Source organism: Heterocephalus glaber, unplaced genomic scaffold (genome assembly GCF_053883595.1).
Source record: "Heterocephalus glaber isolate CG9 unplaced genomic scaffold, H.glaber_assembly_v1.0 deba00000676, whole genome shotgun sequence".
Lineage (NCBI taxonomy): Eukaryota > Metazoa > Chordata > Mammalia > Rodentia > Bathyergidae > Heterocephalus > Heterocephalus glaber.
The window spans coordinates 13,221,011-13,241,589 of NW_028258156.1; the positions used below are offsets into that span (position 1 = coordinate 13,221,011).

Consider the following 20,579-nt stretch of genomic DNA (forward strand, 5'->3'; position numbering starts at 1 on the left):
TTTTTGGGAAACTGAAGTTCTCCCTGTGACAAATGTGACAAATGGGAAGAATAATAGTATCTACCTTACGACATTGTGAGGACAAAAGCGTTAGTAGCAGTAAAGCAGTTAAAATACTGTGTTACTTGTTGCTTCAATAAATAATAATGGCAATTCCCACTTTATAGACAAGGAAACTAAAGGGGGAGAATGTTAAGGAACTTAACACAAATTCACTTGTTTGAAATCCATGTTATAATTAGAAGTCTGCAATATATTTATAGCTTTACATCTGTTACTATACTGGTGTATATATACCTCTTTAAAAATTAAAGCACCTTAAATATTTTTACATTATTTTATTTACATTATTTTGTTCTGTTTTACATTTTTTAATTTACATTATTTTATTTGACATCACAGCAGCTCACCAGCCAACCTGTAACTTGGATATAGAGCCCTTGAAGTGTTCATATTTGGGAATTCTGCTAGATAATTATTCAAGTTCATACATATCTGGGGGCTTGGGTGTAGCTCAGTGGTAGAAGAACCCTTTTGTAGCATGCTTGAGGCACTGGGTTTGATCCCCAGCACTGCACAAAGCAAAAACAAGTCCATACATGCCTGAATCTCATCACTTTGTGATGGAATGCCAGAAGCAGAAAGTCATAAGTTTGTTTCTCACTTTGTGTTTGTTTTGGCGACATCTCCTTGTCTTCAGTAGTGATCTGTAGTCTCAATCCAAGTGTCAGAAATGTGAGAAGGAATTGTATTGTGCTGCTGTGAATATAAAATAAGAACGTCTACTATGCACTGAAGGCTTACAGTGTCCCACATTAGAGCAGGTCCTGGTCCTCAGAACCCTGTGGGATGGACCCCACTACCTTTGTTCCGTACATGAGGAAACAGGGTTTGGTGCATCTTGATGATGTTCATAGCAGTCCTGGGAGGGCTGCAGTGTGGAAGAAGAAAGAGCAGTAATAGCGAGAAGATCATTGCACCATCCCTCTGCTGAAATGCTGGTTTATCCAGACAGGTTTACCAGTCCCACCAGAATGAAGCAGGCTGTGTTGTTTTCTTCTTTGAACAACTGGAGAAATTCTCAGAAGGGAAACAAATCATTCATATTACGTTCACTGCTTTAGATCTGGTAATTGTCTCCATTGAAGGTAAATGTTGACTCATTACAGTCCTTTCCTACACTTTTGTGTCCCCACCTTGAGTTTGCTAAATCTGATTTAACACAGTTCCTTCCCAGAATAAAGCAATTAATTACACTTAATTAAAACTTAATTGCAAAATACTGTTTAGGCGTCTACTATGGACAATAAGGAGTGACAAAAAGCGAAAATCCTTCTGTGTAGGCCATGTGTTTCACATTCCTCTGCTTTGCTAGACTATCTTTATCTTCTTCCTAATGTCATTCAATTAGGATCACCAAATTAGAAGCCATCACAAATTTTTTCCTTTTGGGGAATTTTGCTTATATATTTTCCAAAATCTGCTTTCATTCTATAGCAGCAAACACTATTTCAGATATTTTTCTTATCCTGGCCCCTTCATTTCAAAAGGCTAACTTTAACCTATTGAGTGGTGTGTGTGTGTGTGTGTGTGTCTGTGTGTCTGTGTGTCTGTGTGAAATAAGAAATATATATATTAGCTGTCTGTCACTGGTTCCTATCACAGAACTCCTAAACTCCCTAATCTCCTAAACAGTAAAGGTGCTAGGTGCATTACTCTTTTCTCTTCTTCTTTTCTTTTCTTTACTTTTCGTTTCATTTCATTTTGTTTTCTGGTACTGGTGTCCGCTGGAGAATTGTTTGGTGTGTATGGGGGGAAAAAGCCTCCCTACATCTGGAGTCAGAAATGAAGTACAGAGTAAGAGTTTATTAGGAGAAAACAGCCTTTTTTTTTTTCCTGCATTACACCATGACCCATTTTTTTTTTTGTAAGTTCTCTGACCAGGCAGGTTAGATTTTTGGCCACTGGGCAAACATTTTACAGAATTGGCCACCTGTTCTCTGAGGGCTGAATGTTTATGATTATGATCCTCATCTTCCCCCAAACATGTGAAAGGCTTCCACATGTTCACAATCTCTATAATATTCTTTTTTCACTGCATAAACTACAGAAAGAAAATCACTTCAGTTCTCAGCAGAGAATATGATTTAGCTGAAGTGTCCTCAAGTGAGAGTAGGATGCAGAAGTTTTTGTTCTGTTTTAATTCTTCTCTAAAGCCATTTGAGAAAGTCTCTAAGTCATGGATATAGGTAAAGTTTCCCAGAATTCCCAGAATTGAAAGCTCCCCTCCCTGCTTTTTACTGCAGCCCTGGGAATTGAACTCAGGATTTGGAGCCGGTGGTATGAGCTCTACCACTGAGCTACACTCCCCTGTCTTCTGTGGCCATGCAATCAATGATACCAATTGCTTTTAGATGGACTTCAGGGTCAGAAAAATGCACTATTTACAAATATAGCTGCTGTCATCCTCCAGGGACATGTAGATCATCCTCTTGACATTTTCCCAGCAGAGGTGGGTCTCTGTACTGGCGGTGAGGCATTTCTGTTCCTTCTCTGTTGGTGAGGAACGCAGAGGCAGCTTGACTCAGAAGCAGCTTAGGGAGTAGCAAACATGCTCATCTAAATTCTACACACCGCCTTCCCCTCTGGAAAATGAGCAGAATTTTGGTCATTCTCAAACCATGATTCTAAAGGGAAGAGATAACCTTGTGGGGGTTGCTCCTATTCTTTCATGTTCCTTCAGAGGAGAGGATTATCTCCTTTCTCCCAGAGAACATACAATTTCATTGTTCTCTTCCCAGTCAAACCAGAAATTATTTGGCAGAACATGTAGCTGTCGTGTATTAATGATGCTAATAGCAACATTCTCTCCTGCAACCACTTGCTTCTGCTATTATCCCTCTCAGAAAACTGGAAAAACCTGATAATTGTGGCCCAATTACAGCTTGTTTCCAAATTTACAGAGAACTGACCTTCAAGTTTAAGTCTGCTCACTTTCAGTACAGTGGTCTGAATGCTGACCATGGAACATTTTTCTATAGTGCCGGGCTTCACAAATGTTTCACATAAGCAAGTCCAAACCAAGCTTCTGTTATAAACATGCCATCAATTTACAAGACCTGGTGCTGACAAATTATATAAATATCGACTGCAGTTTTGGATTCCAAGTTTTACATTGACTGGAATTTCAGCTTTAGGTGCTGATTTGGATTAGATTGGTTTCAGTGTTATGTCATCTTATTCTTTGTGGTTATTTTATTACCGCCAAAAAGAAAATGTGGCCAGTTTAATATAATTTAAGGTCAGTGAGAGTAAAAACAAAATGGAACTATTTTAGTTACTGTAAATCTATTACTCTGGACAGTTTCTTTGTAAAACAAATAGTGTGATTGGATGCTTTCTTAGCAACTGGACCTGATTGGTCTTAGTTTCAGATAACCCTTTAAAGTTTATTGCCTGGATGTTAGATTTTTTTTCCTATTCCAGTGATAAATAATCTTATGTTTCATCTTTTCTTTTCCCCTTAGGTACTGTCCAAGAAGCTGGAACTCTACTATCCAGTAAGAATGTTCGTGTCAACTGTTTGGATGAGGTAAAAAAAGAACATTAATAAAGTATTTTACTTCCTATGAGAATATATAACATATAAAATATGTCAGTAAAATGTGTCTTCTAGGGCTGGAGATTTAGCTCAGTGGTTCTAGTGCCTGTCTCATGAGCTCAAGGACCTGAGTTCAATTCCCGGTACCAAAAAAAAAAAGTGTCTTCTAGTACTTGTGCACAAGTTATACTAATATCTCTAAATCAGATGTCAGCAGGCAGGTCACAAAAGATAATTAAGTATCTAAAAACACATCTAATCTTATTAGGAGTCGAATAAGTGCAGATCAAGTCACAATCATATCCTTTCCTGTCAAATATGTGAAATATGGTCTTTTATTTCATGATTATATGTATTGTACTATTTTATAAAGGAAAATTTAGTTGATATGAAACAAATCCATCAAATGCCATGGAGAATTTGCACATAAAGATATAAAATAAATGAAACACATATTCGGGATTTTTTAGTTTAAATAATTCTTAGGCTATTGAAGAAATAGAAATGGCCTACTGTGCAGAACTGAAAATACAATATGTATCAAATGCTGCTGTTTATCAAAAGCTATGTTAAGTGGCTAAAAGCAATATTTATAAGAAATTTTGTATCATTTATCATTGTATTTTCAATCTTTGGTTTTTCAAGATTTCTAACTCATGAAATTATATAAAAAGGGTAAAATATACTAAAAAAGAAACAAGAAGTGATTTAGAAAAATTAAAACAATAAAAAAAACTTTTTAAGTCAAGTATAAGCAACAAAATAAAAAATAGATAAATTGGAAATCATCAAAATTAAAAGCTTTTGTTTTTCCAAGTGTACCATCAAGAAAATGATTCAGACAGGAGAAACATTTTACAAATCATATCTGATGAGGAACTTGTAGCAAAAGAACATATTAAAAACTTATACAACTGAATGATAAAAAGACATATGACCCAATTTATAAATGGGCAAAGTATCTGAGTAGATGTTACTCCAAAGAAGATGCATAGATGGTTAATATACACATGAAAAAAATGCCTAATATCATTAGCCACCAGGGAAACATAAATCAAAGCCACAGTGAAATACCATTTCACACTTATTTAAGATAGCTATATTCAAAAAGGTAGATAATTATAATTTTTAATGAAAATGTGAAAAAATTGAGCTCTTCTATGCTGGTGGGACTGTAAAATGGTATAGCCATTTTGGAATATAGCCTAGCAGTTCTTCAAATGATTAAGACCAGCAATCCTAGGTCTGTATTTAAGAGCAGTAAAAACATATCCAAAAAATCTCTTGCACATGTGTATTTATAACAGCATCATTCATAATAGCTAGAGCTGGGAAACATCCCAGATGTCCACCAGCTGTAAACTGGATAAACAAAATGTGACATTTATACAGTAGGATGTTCAGTCATAAGAAGGAATTAATTACTGATACTTGGTACAACATGAATGTACCTTCAGATCCATAGGGACAGAAGTAACTTAGTGAGTATATAAACCTAAAGCAAGAAAGAAAAAACATAACTGCAGTTATAAAGGGATTTGTTACATCATATGTGTAGACAAGGACTTTTTGAACAGCATTCCAGTGGCACCAGAAATAATGCCAAGAATCAACAAATGAAATCATATCAAATTAAAAAGTCTGCACAACAAAGGAAACAACAGAGTGAAGAGAGCCTACAGAATGGGAAAAAAATTTGTCAGCTGTTCCTCAGAGGGCTAACATCTAGAGTGTATGAAGAACTCAAAAAAATTAGACCCCCTCCAATATAAAAGATCAATCAAAAATGTTCAACTGAAATGAATAGACACTTCTCAGAAGAAGAAGTACAAATGACCAGTAAATACACGAACATCACTGGCCATTAGAGAAATGCAAATTAAGACATCATCAAGATGTCATCTTACTCCAGAAATGTCTATCATCGAGTAATCAAATAATAAATGTTGGCAAGGCTTTAGGGAAAAAGGGAATTCTGCAATGCTGGTGGGAATGTCAACTAGTACAGCCACTATGGAAATCAGTGTGGCAATGCCTCAAAAAAACTAAAAATGGAAATTCCATTTTACCCAGCTATTCCTTCCAGATATCTTCCTGGAAGAATTGAAGTCACTATATTACAGTCATGCATGCATACCCATGTTTATAGCAGCACAATTTATAGTAGCTATATCTTGGAAACAGCCTATATGCCCATCAACAGATGAATGGAAAAAGAAAATGTATTTATACACAGTGGGGTACTAGTCTGCCATAAAGGATAAACTTGAGGCATTCGTAGGTAAATGTTTGCACCTTAGACTTGTTAAGTAAAACACACACACTTTATGTACCACATGGTTTCTCTTTACGAGAAATACAAAATACAAATGAAGAGCAAAATAAAAGACAATAGGAAGTAAGGAGATCATTTTCAAATGAGAAGGGGAGCGAGATGGGGAGAGGAAGGGAAAATGATTTTTTAAAAAAAGAAAATTGGAAAAAAATGGCAGTAGAGCTTTTGCAGATGAGAAAGGTACCAGTAGTTAGATGGAGCAAGGAGGAATGGGAAGGGATGAAAAGAATTCAGATATGTTACATACATGTACAAACTCCCCACCGTAAGTGTAATCATTATGTACTGCAAACATGTACTAATAAGGGGAAAAAATAAAGAGGATTGTCATCTCTTTCTTAACCAATACATTTGAACATCCACATGAACTTTGTAGAAAAATAAAACAGTAAAATAGTAGAATAATTAGGAAGGTTTGTGTGAACCTTTTAAAATATTTATCCCCTTAAAATTTGAAAACCTGAGTAAGCTTTATGAAACTTTAAACATCAGTTCATTCTCATTTCATGCAAATTATAAAAGGACAGGATGTAGTTAGCTCATTTGATAAAGCTTGTGTAAGGCCAACGCCACAAAGAAAAAAGACTCCCCCCCGCAAAAGCTTGAGACCCATTTCATTTTATAAAAATGTTTCTAAATGTACTAAATGAAATGTTAGCAAGTGGATGCAGTAGTATATCCAAACGTTACAAGATGGCACAACCAGGTTTTTTCAATGGTTCAGTTCTAGAAAATGTTTCAATGTGATCCACTGTATTACAGAATAAAAGAGAAATAAATATGATCATCTTGACAGATGCCATAATGTCTGCAAAAATTTAATAACCATTGATTATTTTTTTTAAAAAACTTCAAAGAAAGAAATAAGGATAGAATGATTCTTTCTGTAACTTGATAAAAAGTTGGTAGAAAACTTCCACAAACATTAGTGTTTTTTTAAAAAAGCCCCAGGATGGAGACAAGGAACTTCTCAGGTGTTCCTGGAGATGCTGAGTGGCTGTGGACAGACTTGGCCTTTCCAGTGGGTCCTCAGCACAGTGCAGATGCCTCTGTCCCCAAAAGTTCTGCACCTGCATCCCCTCTAGGTGGGCCATGCTTTCTCTGCTTGTTTATACCTCCCCACAGGCCTTTGTTCAGCTGGACGTTCCTTGAATGTATTCTAAGAAGTCTTTCCCTCTAGCGCTGCCTGATTCCCCTACTCTGTTATTTCCTCCTAGCTCTTGGATCACTAACCGCCATGTTTTCCTACTGTATTAGCCAGCTTTCTCTTGCCGTGACAAAATACCTGAGAAAAGCCACTGAGAGGAGGAAAGATTCATTTTGGTGCAGCGTTTCTGAGGACTCAGTCCCCCTCCTGGTGGGAGAGAACTAGGAGCAGGGCTGTTCACCTCTTGGCCACACGAAAGCAGGAAGAAGGGAAAAGCCAGGGCCCACTACCCCCTCTCAGCACACATCCTTGATGACCTAATTTCTCGTGCTAGGCCTCACCTCCTAAAGCTCCGTCATCTTCCAGTAGGACCACAGCCAAGTGGCCAAGCCTTTTGCATATGGGGTTTGAGGGACATTTAAGATTCAAACCATAACATCTAAAATTTAAGTGCCAGGGACTTAGAATGTATGGGCGTGGAATTTGTTTATTGCTACCGCAGTGTACAGATCTGGGTCTGGGGTATATTAGATGCTCTATAAATAGTTGCTGAATAAGTAAGTGATGTATTTAATAAGGAATTGCAACATAATCACCTAATATTGATGGACGCTTTAACTTAAGAATTATAGAAGATAGGGCCAGGGATTTAGCTCAGTGGTTTCAGTGCCTGCCATGCAAGTGCAAGGTCTGGAGTTCGATCCCCAGTACCCCCCCCCAAAAATTATAGAAGATAAATATTTTTAAGGTTATTGCACTTAAAGAATTGCAGACTGGGGATTTAGCTCAATGACACCTCGCCTGCCTTGTAAGCACAAGGTCCTGAGTTTGATCCCTGAGAAAGAAAGAATTGCAGAAGCTCTTTTATCATACAATTCAGCTGAACAAATTTCTCAGTTTGTTTTTGAGAAATGACAAGGAGGTGGGAATTTTCACCCTCATGTTTTATTAGCACTCAGATGCCATAGATATAAAGACTCATTTAGATTTCAGAGATATTAAAAAATGAAAAGGATGTCAACTGAGTGTAATTTATTAGATTTATTATTGTAATTTACTGGATTCTAGTACTTGGAAACTGAAACTCAGTTTCAGCAATGTTAAATATAAAAATGAAATGTTTCTTAGAAATGTATGAATTCTATACTGTGATAACATTTTATGAAACTTTATCACTACTTGCCTACTTTGAGCAGAGATGAGCATTCTATATTTTCATTTTCTTCCTGATACTGTTATGCCGTTTATAACTAGAATGTAACATTTTAAATTTCATTTACCAAATTTACTTAAACATGAATCTATTCTCTTCTTCTAGTAGATTAGCAGTTCAGTTTCAAACTATTAATTTTCTTTTCCTGATACACTGAAACACTATAAGAATACTAGAGAGATTAGAAAATTTATAGTAGGGTGGCTTTATACCTCTATAGAACATCAAAATTTATTAATATTATTACTTCATTTTTCTCATGGTCCTTTGAAATGTTTCCATAAAAGGTGGTACTGGAACCAAAATATTTATAGTAATCATTACACTCAAAATGTACAGCTTCCATTGCACTGTTCTAAATCTTTATAACACAAAATTAAACTAAGATAAGAAAGGATGAGTGATCAATAGCATTTTTAGTTTCAGTGGAAAGTGGGCTAGCCTATGGTTGATGTTAAAGTTTAAAAACTTATGAACGTTAAAAGCATAAATGTTAGAATCTTGCCCAAATGCTCCCCAAAAATGATGGTGATCAAATATTCCATTTTTTCGAGGATTAATTCTAAAACTGAGGACTTAGGTAGATTGTCTCATTTCTTTCTCACCTAGCCATCCCCAAATCTTTTGCCCCTGAAACTTCTTGAGAAAATTGCCTGTATGGGAGCATTATTTGCATGTTAATGCCAAAAACACTAAGCATTTCTTTGTCACTGTTAAATGAGGTTTTAAATATTTACATCAAATTAAACACAGAACTCACTTGATGGCTGTTCATAGTGGAAATAAACGTGTGTTAGACAGATATGCTGACCCATTTCTTTAACATGTTACTAGGTTTGAGAACCATTTCAAAATATTTTGCTAAACTTTAGAATATATAAAGTAATGAATTCATAAAATATAGCCTCTTAAAACATGTTGAAAGATTTTAGAGTAGTACATTTTCCCTCTTAATAACAATTTTTGAAGTTATTGTACATCAATGATAGTCTTTTTTAAAATCAGTTTTTCTTAAAAAGTATATTTTATGTAACATATAATCAGTGATCTAGATTTTGGCCAGTAAACTAAGTGCTTTTATATCTGAAGTTGACTTCAAAAAGCCAGTGAACAGTCCTCAAACTTATACTCTCAGGCAACTAAAAGAATAATGTTCAGTTATGGAATCTAGAATCAAAGCACTTTGTATTGTTTGCTTTTAAAGTGGCCTAGAGTTATAAACTTGAATCATAAAGAGTAACATTTTATATTAATTAAAGTTACATATTCCATTTGTTGTATACACGTACTATATGTGTTATGAGGAATGTTTAACATTACCTCCAAGTCGGCTTGTGCATAATAACCTCTTAACAAATACTGCTGACGTGGTTTCTTAACGGAAGCATTCTGTGCTGTCCTGTGATGTGTTGTACTCTTACTGCTTGACAGTAAGTTTGTAAGGAATTAGAACTGTGTGTTCATAGTACCTTTGTGTAACAAAGATGTAAAATTAAAGATGAGGAATGTGCACCAATGATCATTCATTGTTTTTAGAATTGGTTGGTACTGTGTCTAAAGTGTCTATGGTTTGTAGGTTTTAACTTATACTTTAAACTGCACAGAATAAATTAGAGTGAAAAAAAAAGTATGTGTGATATCCAGTTCTTTGAAAAACCTGCCTACACGTGTTACTTACCAAAAGATTGGTTTCTACTATGCAGGAATGCCCAGCACAGCGCTGAGATTGCTGAGAAAAATGACAAAACAGTGGGTCCCGAAACTGCACAGCAAATGATGTAACTTAGATAACTCTTCACCCTTTTGGAAAGAAGTGCTCTCATTAGCTGACTCTAAAATGCAATCCCTGCTGGTAAATGAGGAAGAACAAAAGAGAAAAAAGGAAGAAAGAGGGAGGGGGCGGAAATTTTAAAACTAGGTCAAAGCAGTAGTGGTAAACAAAGGCAAACAGAGACAGACAGGTAAAGGACAGAAGTGATTAACACAGTCCAAGCAGACGAGAAAACAGGTGCAGTTTGCACTGTAAGATCCCAAAGCTTTGCACAGAGGTTGACCCTTTGCTTCTAAGCAGATTGTCACATTATCTTGAGGGCCTTTTTGGTTTTTTGTTTTCAAACAACAGAACACTTGTGCAGTTTCTGGAGTATTCATTCTGAGAGCTGGATAACCTGCAGTTGCAGGATGGGATTGCTAGATAGTTGGCTGCCCACCCGTTTAGGGCAGCCTGAACAGAAAATACTCCTTGACTCAGGTCGGCTTCTGGAAATGTGTGAGAGAAATAGCTGGTTGCTTTTTTTCTGGTGGCTTTTCCTGTAATTCTTTGCCCTATCACCACCAATTCTATATACTGTCCTCTTATGTACAGGTTACCTTGCCCATCAGGATGCCACCCCATTCCCTCCATCTGTTTTGCCTCATTCAAAACCCACTGACCCAGAGGTCCGTTCCTTCTCCCTAAAGCACTCCTGTGTACAATGGGATTCTGATTACTGCCGCTAACCCACCCACTTCCGACATAATAAATGTCCCATTCGCCTAGAAATGCCCAGCTGAGGGTTTTAAGGTTATAATCTCCTATTGTTGCTCCTCCTCACCTGAAAGATCCAAACCTCCCTATAATTCTCATGTCAGCAACCCTTTAAGAATAGTATGGCATTGTGTTAACAAGATGATTGCTTAATATTAATAATGATAGTCTGGGATCACCAATTATTTAAATTTTGCTAGCATTCATTCTAAAATTTATAAAAGTAAGGGATTATGTGTTTTAGGGAGGTTTTCATCATAAACAACTTTGACTGTAAGCACTTAACAAAGTTGAGCCAGGGTTACTGGCTCACTTAAGGAAACATCTCATTCATTTATCTGCCAAATATTCTATGGTGCCCAGCACATAGTAAGTTGGATGTTTCATTGTTATACATGAAATATATGGAGAGCAAACAGTACAGCCTAGTGTGTATACTATCAACTATTTCTCCATAGTTAGAGAATCATAAATATATAATCATGTATATACTGTCATCAAAATATACATATAGTTTTGAGGATATTGTTTTTTAAAAAAGATACCACTATAATAAACATTTCCTGTGTCTTCGTTTTTTCATTGGCAATGATTTATAGAAAATTTTCTACTTTAAATGAATTCGTTTGTTTAAGCTTTATAATGTCCCCTACTATGGATATACTATTCTTCACTCAGCTTTCCTCTTGATAGGCATTTTGTTTATTTGAGGTTTTTTTTTTTTTTTTTTTCTGAGTTTGTATCTGTTTGTTCATTTCTTTCCCCAGGAGCTAAATATATTTGGTAGAGATTAAAACCTGGGAAAGTCTGGGTTCTGACCCACTAATTTCCTAGTCTCTGATGTGTAATCTGTAATGTGTAATATTTTTTCTGTAATTGGTAAAAATCCTTCAGGTAATAAAACCATCTCTTTGGGCCAGGGATATAGCTCAGCAGCACAGTGCCTAGCATGAGGCCCCAAGTTCGAGTGTAGATACCAAAAATAAATAAGTAACCATCTCTCTTCTTTTTTTTTCTTTTTTTTGTACCAGGGATCGAACTCAGGTGGTCCTCGTGCTTGCGCAGCAGGCAGCAAAACCACTGAGCTAAATCCCCGGCCCCCCATCTCTTTTCCTTAGAAGTCTATGAAGCATTGGGGCAGGGAGGGGGCGGTGAATATAAAAATACAGACTGTGAAGTTGGTTTTTATTAATTTGTGTTTATGTTCATAGGTAAGGAAAAGATAAATGGGTAAAATCAATATATTTTTTCCTTTTTTTCTGTTAGAATGGAATGACTCCTCTAATGCATGCGGCATATAAAGGGAAACTTGACATGTGTAAATTGCTTTTACGACACGGAGCCGATGTGAATTGTCACCAACATGAACATGGATATACAGCCCTAATGTTTGCTGCACTTTCCGGTGATGTTTTAGCTTTACTTTGTTCATATTAGTTACTTATACAAACTAAAGAACATATATTTTTTAAGTTAAACACATTTTTATTTTAGTAATTTAAAAAGTTTTATGGAAATGGTGAGAATTAGTGGGGTTTATTTTCGTTTTTTGAGACAGGGTCTCGCTGTGTAGTCCAGGCTGGCCTTAAACTCACTGTGTAGCCCAGGCTGGTCTTGAGCTCATGGCAGTCCTCCTGCCTCAGCCCCTCAAGTGCTGTGATCATAGGCATTTGCCACTTCTGGTTGAGAGTTGTTTTTTTCAAAGGAACAATATATGGAATAATTTTATAGTTAATGTGGTGATGTTTCTTTAGTGACTTAAGTCAATTAGTTCTTTATGTGGATAATATGTTTTGGTAGAATAGAGGAGCTGAATCTATTATTCTTTCAAGTAGTTTCTTTGATGTTTTGTCTTTAGATTTTGAGATAATCTGAACACTCCATTGTTCTCTTGATCAAACAGCTGGTGTGATAGAGCTGTTTATCTCACTGGAATTTATGTACTTAGTATGATCGTATATTTAGAAACTTACTCCTACTCATCTTTATTACTTGAGAAATGCTGTCTAAGATTTCATAGGGTTATCTGTGATTATTGTAGTTCTTTCAGAAAATATAGCCATAATATAGCAATCAGATTTTAAAAGAATAACCTATATTTTTATAACCCTGGAACACAAGCATTTCTGAGCATTATATATAAAATACAGAATCCAAAACACTGACCCAGTTGCTTACCTACAATTTTAACCTTGTCATATATGGGATACACCGTAAACAGAGTTAAAATACAAATGAGAAATGAAGGAAAATATTTATTGCATGTCATATTGGGTCATATTGCTATATATAAAAAATTCCTTTACAAAATTAGAAGACAAGTACTGCTATAGAAAATTAAACAGAGAACAAATAATATAACTGGCTGATCAACGTATAAACCACTTTCAGCCATAATCAAAAGTAAATTAGTACAATAAATTATCATTTACACTGATTTTATTGGCAGAGGTTAAGAAAATGACAGTGCCTAGGAACTCTTTTGGACTGTTTTGGGAATGGATTTCAGTTCAGCCTTGCTAGGCACAGCGCATTTAAAATACGCATGGCCTTCAACCCAGGTATGATTTCTAGGAGCTGTTGCTTCAAACTTGCAAAACTAAATGGACAATCCTGTTCACTAAATGCAGTTTATAATAGCAGAATATCTGCAGTGATTTCATCAGTGATGGAGTGTGACTAGAATAACTGGAGATTGAGAGAGAAAAAGCTTGTTTAAGGACAGGTCCCCAGTGATTCACAGTTATTCACAGCCTGCGGGTGTGAGGGATGAAATGTTAGTGGATGTTAAAAGAAGACTTCATTCAGATTTTTCTCTTCTGTCTTTGTTTCTTTGCTATTTTTGTATGTTTGTTTTGGTTTTATACTAAGCATCATCATTAAGAAAACATTTTTCTTTTAAAAAGCGATACTCAATTCTATACCATTTTAATATTGCCTGATTTGTTTTCCAGAAATAAGTTCATGTCCAGTAGTGCAGAGTGAAACTAGGGATTTACCACTGAGCTATATCCCTATACCCCACACTACTACCCACCCTTTTAATTTTTTATTTTGAGACAGGATCTTGCTAAATTGTTCAGGCTAGGCTCAAAGTTGTGGTCCTCCTGCCCCAGCCTTCCAGAGTGCTGGATTATAGGCATGAGCCACGTGTTTGTCTGAAGATAGGATTTTTAAGTACAGTAGGTTCTGTCACTTTTTTTTTTTTTTTTTTTTAGTACCGGGGATCAAACTCGGGACCTTACACTTGTGAAGCAGGTGGTGGAACCACTGAGCTAAATCCCCAGCCTGCATTTTTCTTTTTAATGTGATTATGATTCTAGTTTGGAAAAAAATGAAAATATTCATATGAAAGACCTACAAGTAATTGTGTGGGGTGTCAGTAATTTGAAGGAGGTGTTTAAATTGTGCATTCCTCAATATTGACAAATCTATTCCCTTAACTCCAGGTAATAAAGACATCACCTGGGCAATGTTGGAAGCTGGGGCAGAGACAGATGTTGTCAACTCTGTAGGAAGAACAGCGGCTCAGATGGCAGCCTTCGTGGGTGAGCTTTTGCTGTAGTTTTACATTAGAGTTTTTTCAGTCTTTCTGAAAAAAAAAAATACTACTTTACTTCTCAGGTTGCAAATACTGTCACATTTATTTTTTAAAAAATAAGCAGGTACAATCCACACTGAATAATGTAATAAAATACCTAGTGACACTGTAGAAAATATGAATAGCTATTTTGAATTTCCATTCTGGGAGATTGAAAGACTGGAAGGGCCATTTTAATTGTAGTTGTGCTTTGAAGAGTATTTTCTCTCTCTGATGCAAGTAGATTAGCCTAACGTTTAAGAACATGAACCGTTGAGTCAGCAATCTGGAGTGGAAATTCTAGCTGTGCCACTTAATAGCAAGCTACTTCATGATTCTTACCTTCAGTTTCCTCACTGTAAAATGATTATAAGATTGTGTCAAGGTTTAAAAGAGATGATAGACTTAAAGGGCTTTATATATAGCAGTAAACACAAAGTCAGTTACTGTCATTTATAATAATTGCAACAGTGACCCGATTCTCTCTTAGAAGGTACATTTGATAATAATATTCAGTTGCTTCATTATCATATTTATCAACCACAAACATTTATTTTGTGTGACTAATAATTCTTGGCATCTGAATCCCATTGACATAATATAGGAGTGTAGGCGAGAATGAGAGTGAACACTTGATCGTTGGTAATTTAAACTCATTGAACTGGCAGTTTAGAGAGTCCTCTGATGGGAAAGCAAGGATAGACTGCCAGATGCGTATAATCCCAGAACTTGAGAGCCTGAGGCAGGAGGATTGCTCTGAGGCCAGCCTGGACTACGTAGTTGAGTTCAAGATGAGCCTGTACTATGTAGCAAGACCCTGTCTCAATAAACCAAAGAGGAAAAAAGAAAAGATAGAAACATCTGATTTATTGGAAGTACAATAAATGTCCTTGCAGGGACCAATAATTTATTAAACAATTTCTTATTGTTCACAACCTATATACCAAGTCTCACTCTAGGTCAGTTGGTTACAGTGGTGAAGAAGATGTTGTTCAAGCTTTAATGGCATTTAGAGGCCAATAACAGCAACAAGCAGGGTGAAAGTGTAAGGGAGAAGAGGGAATCTTCTCTCCTGTTCCACCTGGTTTTTGAGAGAAATTAGAGATACAGTGGGAAATAGCCAAGTACACACAGTGGTAACTGTACATCATTTTAAATTTTATTATTAAAATTTCTTGAAACTGATAGTAGCTACCATTGATGTAGCCCGATGCTCAGTCAGCTTTATGAAAACAGATGTTCTTGTTGTATTTTCTTTTCATTTTATTTCATTTCAGGAGTATTTGAAAAATGAATGGCCTTGCTGTGCTTAAGAAAAAATATTTTATCTCCCATTTAGGGACCTCACAGTTGCCCCCGACCAACTTGTAAGTTCCTTTGAGGGTGTCAGTGCAGTGGGAAAAGAGCTGTAAACTAGGAATTTGGAGGTTTGTATTTTAGTTTGTGTTGCCTCCTAATTAGGATTGTGAGAAAATTCCCTCACTTTCATGGGCCTTAGTTTTTTGTTCTCTATGCAATAAAGCCAGGGAATTAAGTGAGCTCCAAAAGTTTACTTAACTTTACAGTTTTCTGTTATGTCTATGATAAAACAAAATGGATCTCAGGTATAACTTCCCTAAAGTCACAGTTCTGGAAATGAAAGGGCTTTTTCCTTTTTTTGGTACTGGGGATCGAACTCGGGACCTTGAGCTTACGAGGAGGCAGGCAGCGGAACCACTGAGCTAAATCCCCGGCCTGAAAGGGCTTGTTCAGTGAACATGCTGCTCTTTTCTTTTACAATATCAACAGAAATCTAAGGCAGAAAATGATCACATTCTAAAATGTCCCATTCTAAAATAAAAGTAATGTTTTTGTTATATTTTAAAGTATTTAGACTAATTTCATAGATGGAAAATTACATTGCAACCTTCCAGTTGAAATTATATTTTCCATATAATTAGCCTTTTATTTATTTATTTATTTTTCGATACTGGGGATTGAACTCAGGACCTTGCGCTTGTGAGGCAGGCAGTGGCACCACTGAGCTAAATCCCTGGCCCTTATGATTAGTCTCTTAAAAGAGTCATTCTTCCTGTTTGTTTCCATCAAGTGGATCAGTATATGCATAGTATGTACACACATGTCCAAGATTTTTGTCATTTAAAAAATGCAATCAGGGGCCGGGAAGTTAGCTCACAAGCATAAGGTCCCGAGTTCGATCCCTGGTACCAAAAAAAATGTAGTCAGTCTTTTTTTTAAAAAATGTTATAAATGCAAAAAAACCCTCTTTTGCCCACCTCTTTCTTTTAATCTTCATCATTTCAGTAGTGTAACTTATAAACATATAGGTGAATTTTGGGGTTTTTTTGTTTTTTTTGGTACCGGGGATTGAACTCGGGTCATTGCACTTGTGCAGCAGGCGGCGAAACCACTGAGCTAAATCCCCGGCCCTGAATTTTGTTTTATAAGCCAAATGATAGTCTCTTTTAGCAGGTATTTAGATTATGCATACTTAATATAATTACTCATATACTCAGTTGCAGTGTTTATTTTTCCTCAGTCATGTTTGTGTGTGTGTGTGTGTGTGTGTGTGTGTTAATGTGATTTGCTTGGTCAGATCTGTACCTCAACCCCAGTCCCCAAGGCACTGTCTGTTTAGCAATCCATGAGAAGATGGAACCCTCATAGCTGATTTTTCTACTTCCTCTTGTTTTTGCCTTCTCAGGCTACAAGTTTGTTTGTTTTTTCCTTCTGCTTCTTCCACTACCTCAAAGCCAGTCACATTTCTAACTGTGAACTTTATATTTTTAGTACCATTGTTATTAGAATGTCATTGACAGCATGTTGCTTTGCTTCCAATAATCCTGTCAACAGTATGATTTCTTAGTCATTCTGTGACCCTCCACTGTTCTCTTTCTCCTCTCACTCCTGAGATCTCTGACCTCATTTAGGCTTTGGTTGCAGGACCTTCTCAGATGAGTAGGCTGCTGTGTTTTTCAACTTTCTATCACTGTGACAAATACTCCACGTAACTTAAAGGAGGAAGGGTTTATTTTGGCTTACTATTTCAGAGGATTTAGTCCACGGTCACCTGGCTGCCTGACAGAAACATCATGGTGGAAGGGCATGTGGAGGAGAACTGTTCATCCCATGGCAGCCAGAAAGCAGAGAAAGAGAAAGAGCTAGGGAGGGAGAGAGGGAATGGCTGGGAAGAAGAGACACCTTTCAAATGCCAGGATCTACTTCCTCCAGAGGGGCTTCACCTCCTAATTGCCCTTTCAGGTGAACTTGTAAGTGGGCTAATGGAATTAATTCATGTACAGTTGTAAATTTGCACACACAAATACCTGTGTGATTTTGATGCTTCCATGTTCATAACCCACTTGAAAGCAATTAGATTTGTTCAAGGCAGTTATGATCATTTTCTAAACAGCTCAACTTGATTTATTTCAGATTTTAATATAGATTGATGCTCTTTTGGGGGGAGGACCGACCCACTGCTCCTCCTCTAAAAAAAGAAAAAATCAGGTGTTGTGGTACTTAATTAACAGTAGCATCGAATGCCTGAAATACAGTGATTACTACTAAATTCTCTTTTCAAATCGGAGATACTTCTTTCATTTGTTTAATCCATGCCATTTCTAGGATATATCTATATCTATATCTATATCTATATAGATATAGATATAAATATAAATTTACATGTATTAATATATACTTATGCATTCATATACATTTATATATTCATACATATTTATGTATATTCATATGCTTTATATATATTTAGATTTTTGGATTTCTTCAGCATCTCTATCATAATGACTTCTCTCTCTGAATTATTCTCTGCTTTGGGATAGTTTGTCCACTTGATCTACAATTACCTAATTGAGTTCTCAGTAGTAAACAGAATTACCTCTTAACATTTGTTTATTCATTTTTAAAGTTTGAATCTTTCTGTGGGTTTTTTTCCCCTTCCCTGGTAGTGGGGATTGAATTTAGGGCCTTCACAGTCTAGCTATAAAGTCCAGGCTGTGCTGGACTGAAACTCATGATCCATACCCGGCTCTTTCTGTTTGGTTCTTGGAGGGCTTTTTTTTTTTTTTGCTGTAGTCACTGTTGGAGGCTCTGCATGGATCCCCAGGGAACTCTCTCTCCTAGGCAGCCAGGTGAAGCCCAGGGTGGTGGAGCAGCACAGGGAGGTGCTGTGGTCTCTGACCTATGGGCCCAGGAACACCCAGCCAGCTGAGTCACAGGGGAACTGCCCCCCCACCTGTGTTCCCAGGACCTCTGGGGCAGGCAGAGCCCTCTGCCAGCCTCGGGCCAGGGTGCAGCTGGCCACCGAGCCATGCCCCTGCAGGTCACCTGTTGTCCCCAGGGTAGAGGGGGCACGCCCTGCATCATGTGCACATGGGGTGGGGCCTTGTGGGCTGCCCAGCGTGGTGGACGGGTCTCGGAGTGAGAGCATCTCTGGTCCCTTGCCCCCAGGCAGGCAGAGAGGAAGCAGTCTCCGAAGGGCTTTGAAGGGCCCAGGTATGCTCCCTGCACATCCTGCCTGCTGGCCAGGGTGGCCTCCTCCTGGCTGCAGACTGGGCGGAGGGAGAGCTTGGGAGGGGTCGCAGCAGAGCCACTGCCAAGGCACCAGGCCACACCTGCGCAAGGGAGGGGTCTCCCACTAAACCATCCCAACATGGGAGAGGGCCCAGAGCAGCGGCCAAGAGGTGAGTGAGAAGCCCTCACACCCTCACCCAGATTTCAAGCTTAAGGAGCCAGAGATTTTTCTATACTTCATTTCACAGAACAGCCAAGCTTTTCTCAAATTCAGGGAGAGGGGAATATTTAAAAATATTAATAGTAATTATAATAAAGCTATTTACATAGTGTATATTTAAATTATGTGTGATTATACCTGGCTGTGATTTAACACGGTTATGATTTTTATAGAGGGGGAAGAAGAGACAAATTATAATCAATTCTTATAAAATACTTTTGGGGTCCATTATAATTTGAACAAGGTTTTTTTTTAATCTACATATTCTTCATATGTATTAATGTATTCTGTGATGTGTGTGTGGTACTGAGGATTAAACCAGGGCCTTCTCATTGTGCTACATTCTGATCCCTTTTTAAATTTCTTATTTTGTAACAGCATTTCTTTGTGTTGCTAAATTGCTCAGCCTGGGCTTGAACTTGCAGTCCACCTGCCTCAGCCTCCCAGAGTCCTGCGATTACAGGCCTGCACCATCACATCTGGCTAGAATGTGTGTCCTTAAAAGACGATTCTTTTAGTTTAAAATGGTTATCAGTGTTCTTTAACTCTCATCCTCATCCTCTGTTCCTCTTTTCTGAAGAATAAAGACATTATTTGCCTATTTAATTCACATGAAAATAGCAACATAATAAAAAAATCCAGACAGTTTCTTGTTAACAATAAAACTACTTTTCTATTTTTCTACTGAAAGGTCAACATGATTGTGTGACAATAATCAACAATTTCTTCCCTCGAGAGAGACTGGATTATTACACGAAGCCTCAGGGACTGGATAAAGACCCCAAGCTGCCCTTGAAGTTGGCTGGCCCACTGCACAAAATCATCACCACCACAAATCTTCATCCTGTCAAGGTAGTGCAGTGTTTGTCACACTTGCCTTTTGTTTCAGTATTGCTTTGGAGTTTGAACCGCTTTTACTCTGTGTCATGGTTGTCTTGGGTTGTATTTTGTAGACATAGAGTTTGTAGAGCTCTCTCTTGTTCGTTGAAGGGGTCACTGAAGGGGAGCTCCCAGCCAAAACCTGGGGAACAGCGAGGGAAACGCGGAGGAGCAGGAGAATAGGCCTGGCCCAGCCAGCCCTCATCCACAGGCCGCGCTGGAGTGGGGCTGGCTGAGAGGCGAGGGAGTCAGGCTTCCGTATCCATCCATTGGTTGTTGGTCAAGGTCTCTTTCTCTGAGGTGGTGCAGTGAGGTGGCCCCCTTGGAATGAAGACAGTTCTGTGGAGAAGGAGGCCACCCTGAGCCCACAGCAGCCAGCACTCTGCGTGAGCTGCTGGGGCCTGGTGTGCAGGCCTGGTGTAGGGAAGCTGAGTGGGCCACTGTCAGCGTCTGCTGGAAGCGTGAGCCTTCTGGGAAATACTCCGACCTGTGATCATGAGCACATTTCTAACAAATGGCTCTGATGCCTTTATGTGACACAGTTTTCGTA

General features: G+C 37.6%; 1 protein-coding gene across 4 annotated transcripts in view; it reads left to right on the plus strand.

The window, feature by feature from the left end:
• The window catches only part of Ankmy2 (ankyrin repeat and MYND domain containing 2), a 36,438-nt gene that overhangs the window by 2,340 nt on the left and 13,519 nt on the right, over positions 1-20,579 (plus strand). For 3 of the 4 annotated variants that reach the window (XM_004839598.4, XM_087206692.1, XM_021254154.2), the window contains exons 2-5: positions 3,528-3,592; positions 12,090-12,228; positions 14,273-14,371; positions 19,842-20,002. In XM_004839598.4, the coding sequence (XP_004839655.1) occupies positions 3,528-3,592; positions 12,090-12,228; positions 14,273-14,371; positions 19,842-20,002 (464 nt within the window). Of the gene's footprint in view, positions 1-1,011; positions 1,149-3,527; positions 3,593-12,089; positions 12,229-14,272; positions 14,372-19,841; positions 20,003-20,579 lie in introns of all 4 variants that reach the window. The other variant, XM_021254153.2, reaches the window with a different exon arrangement.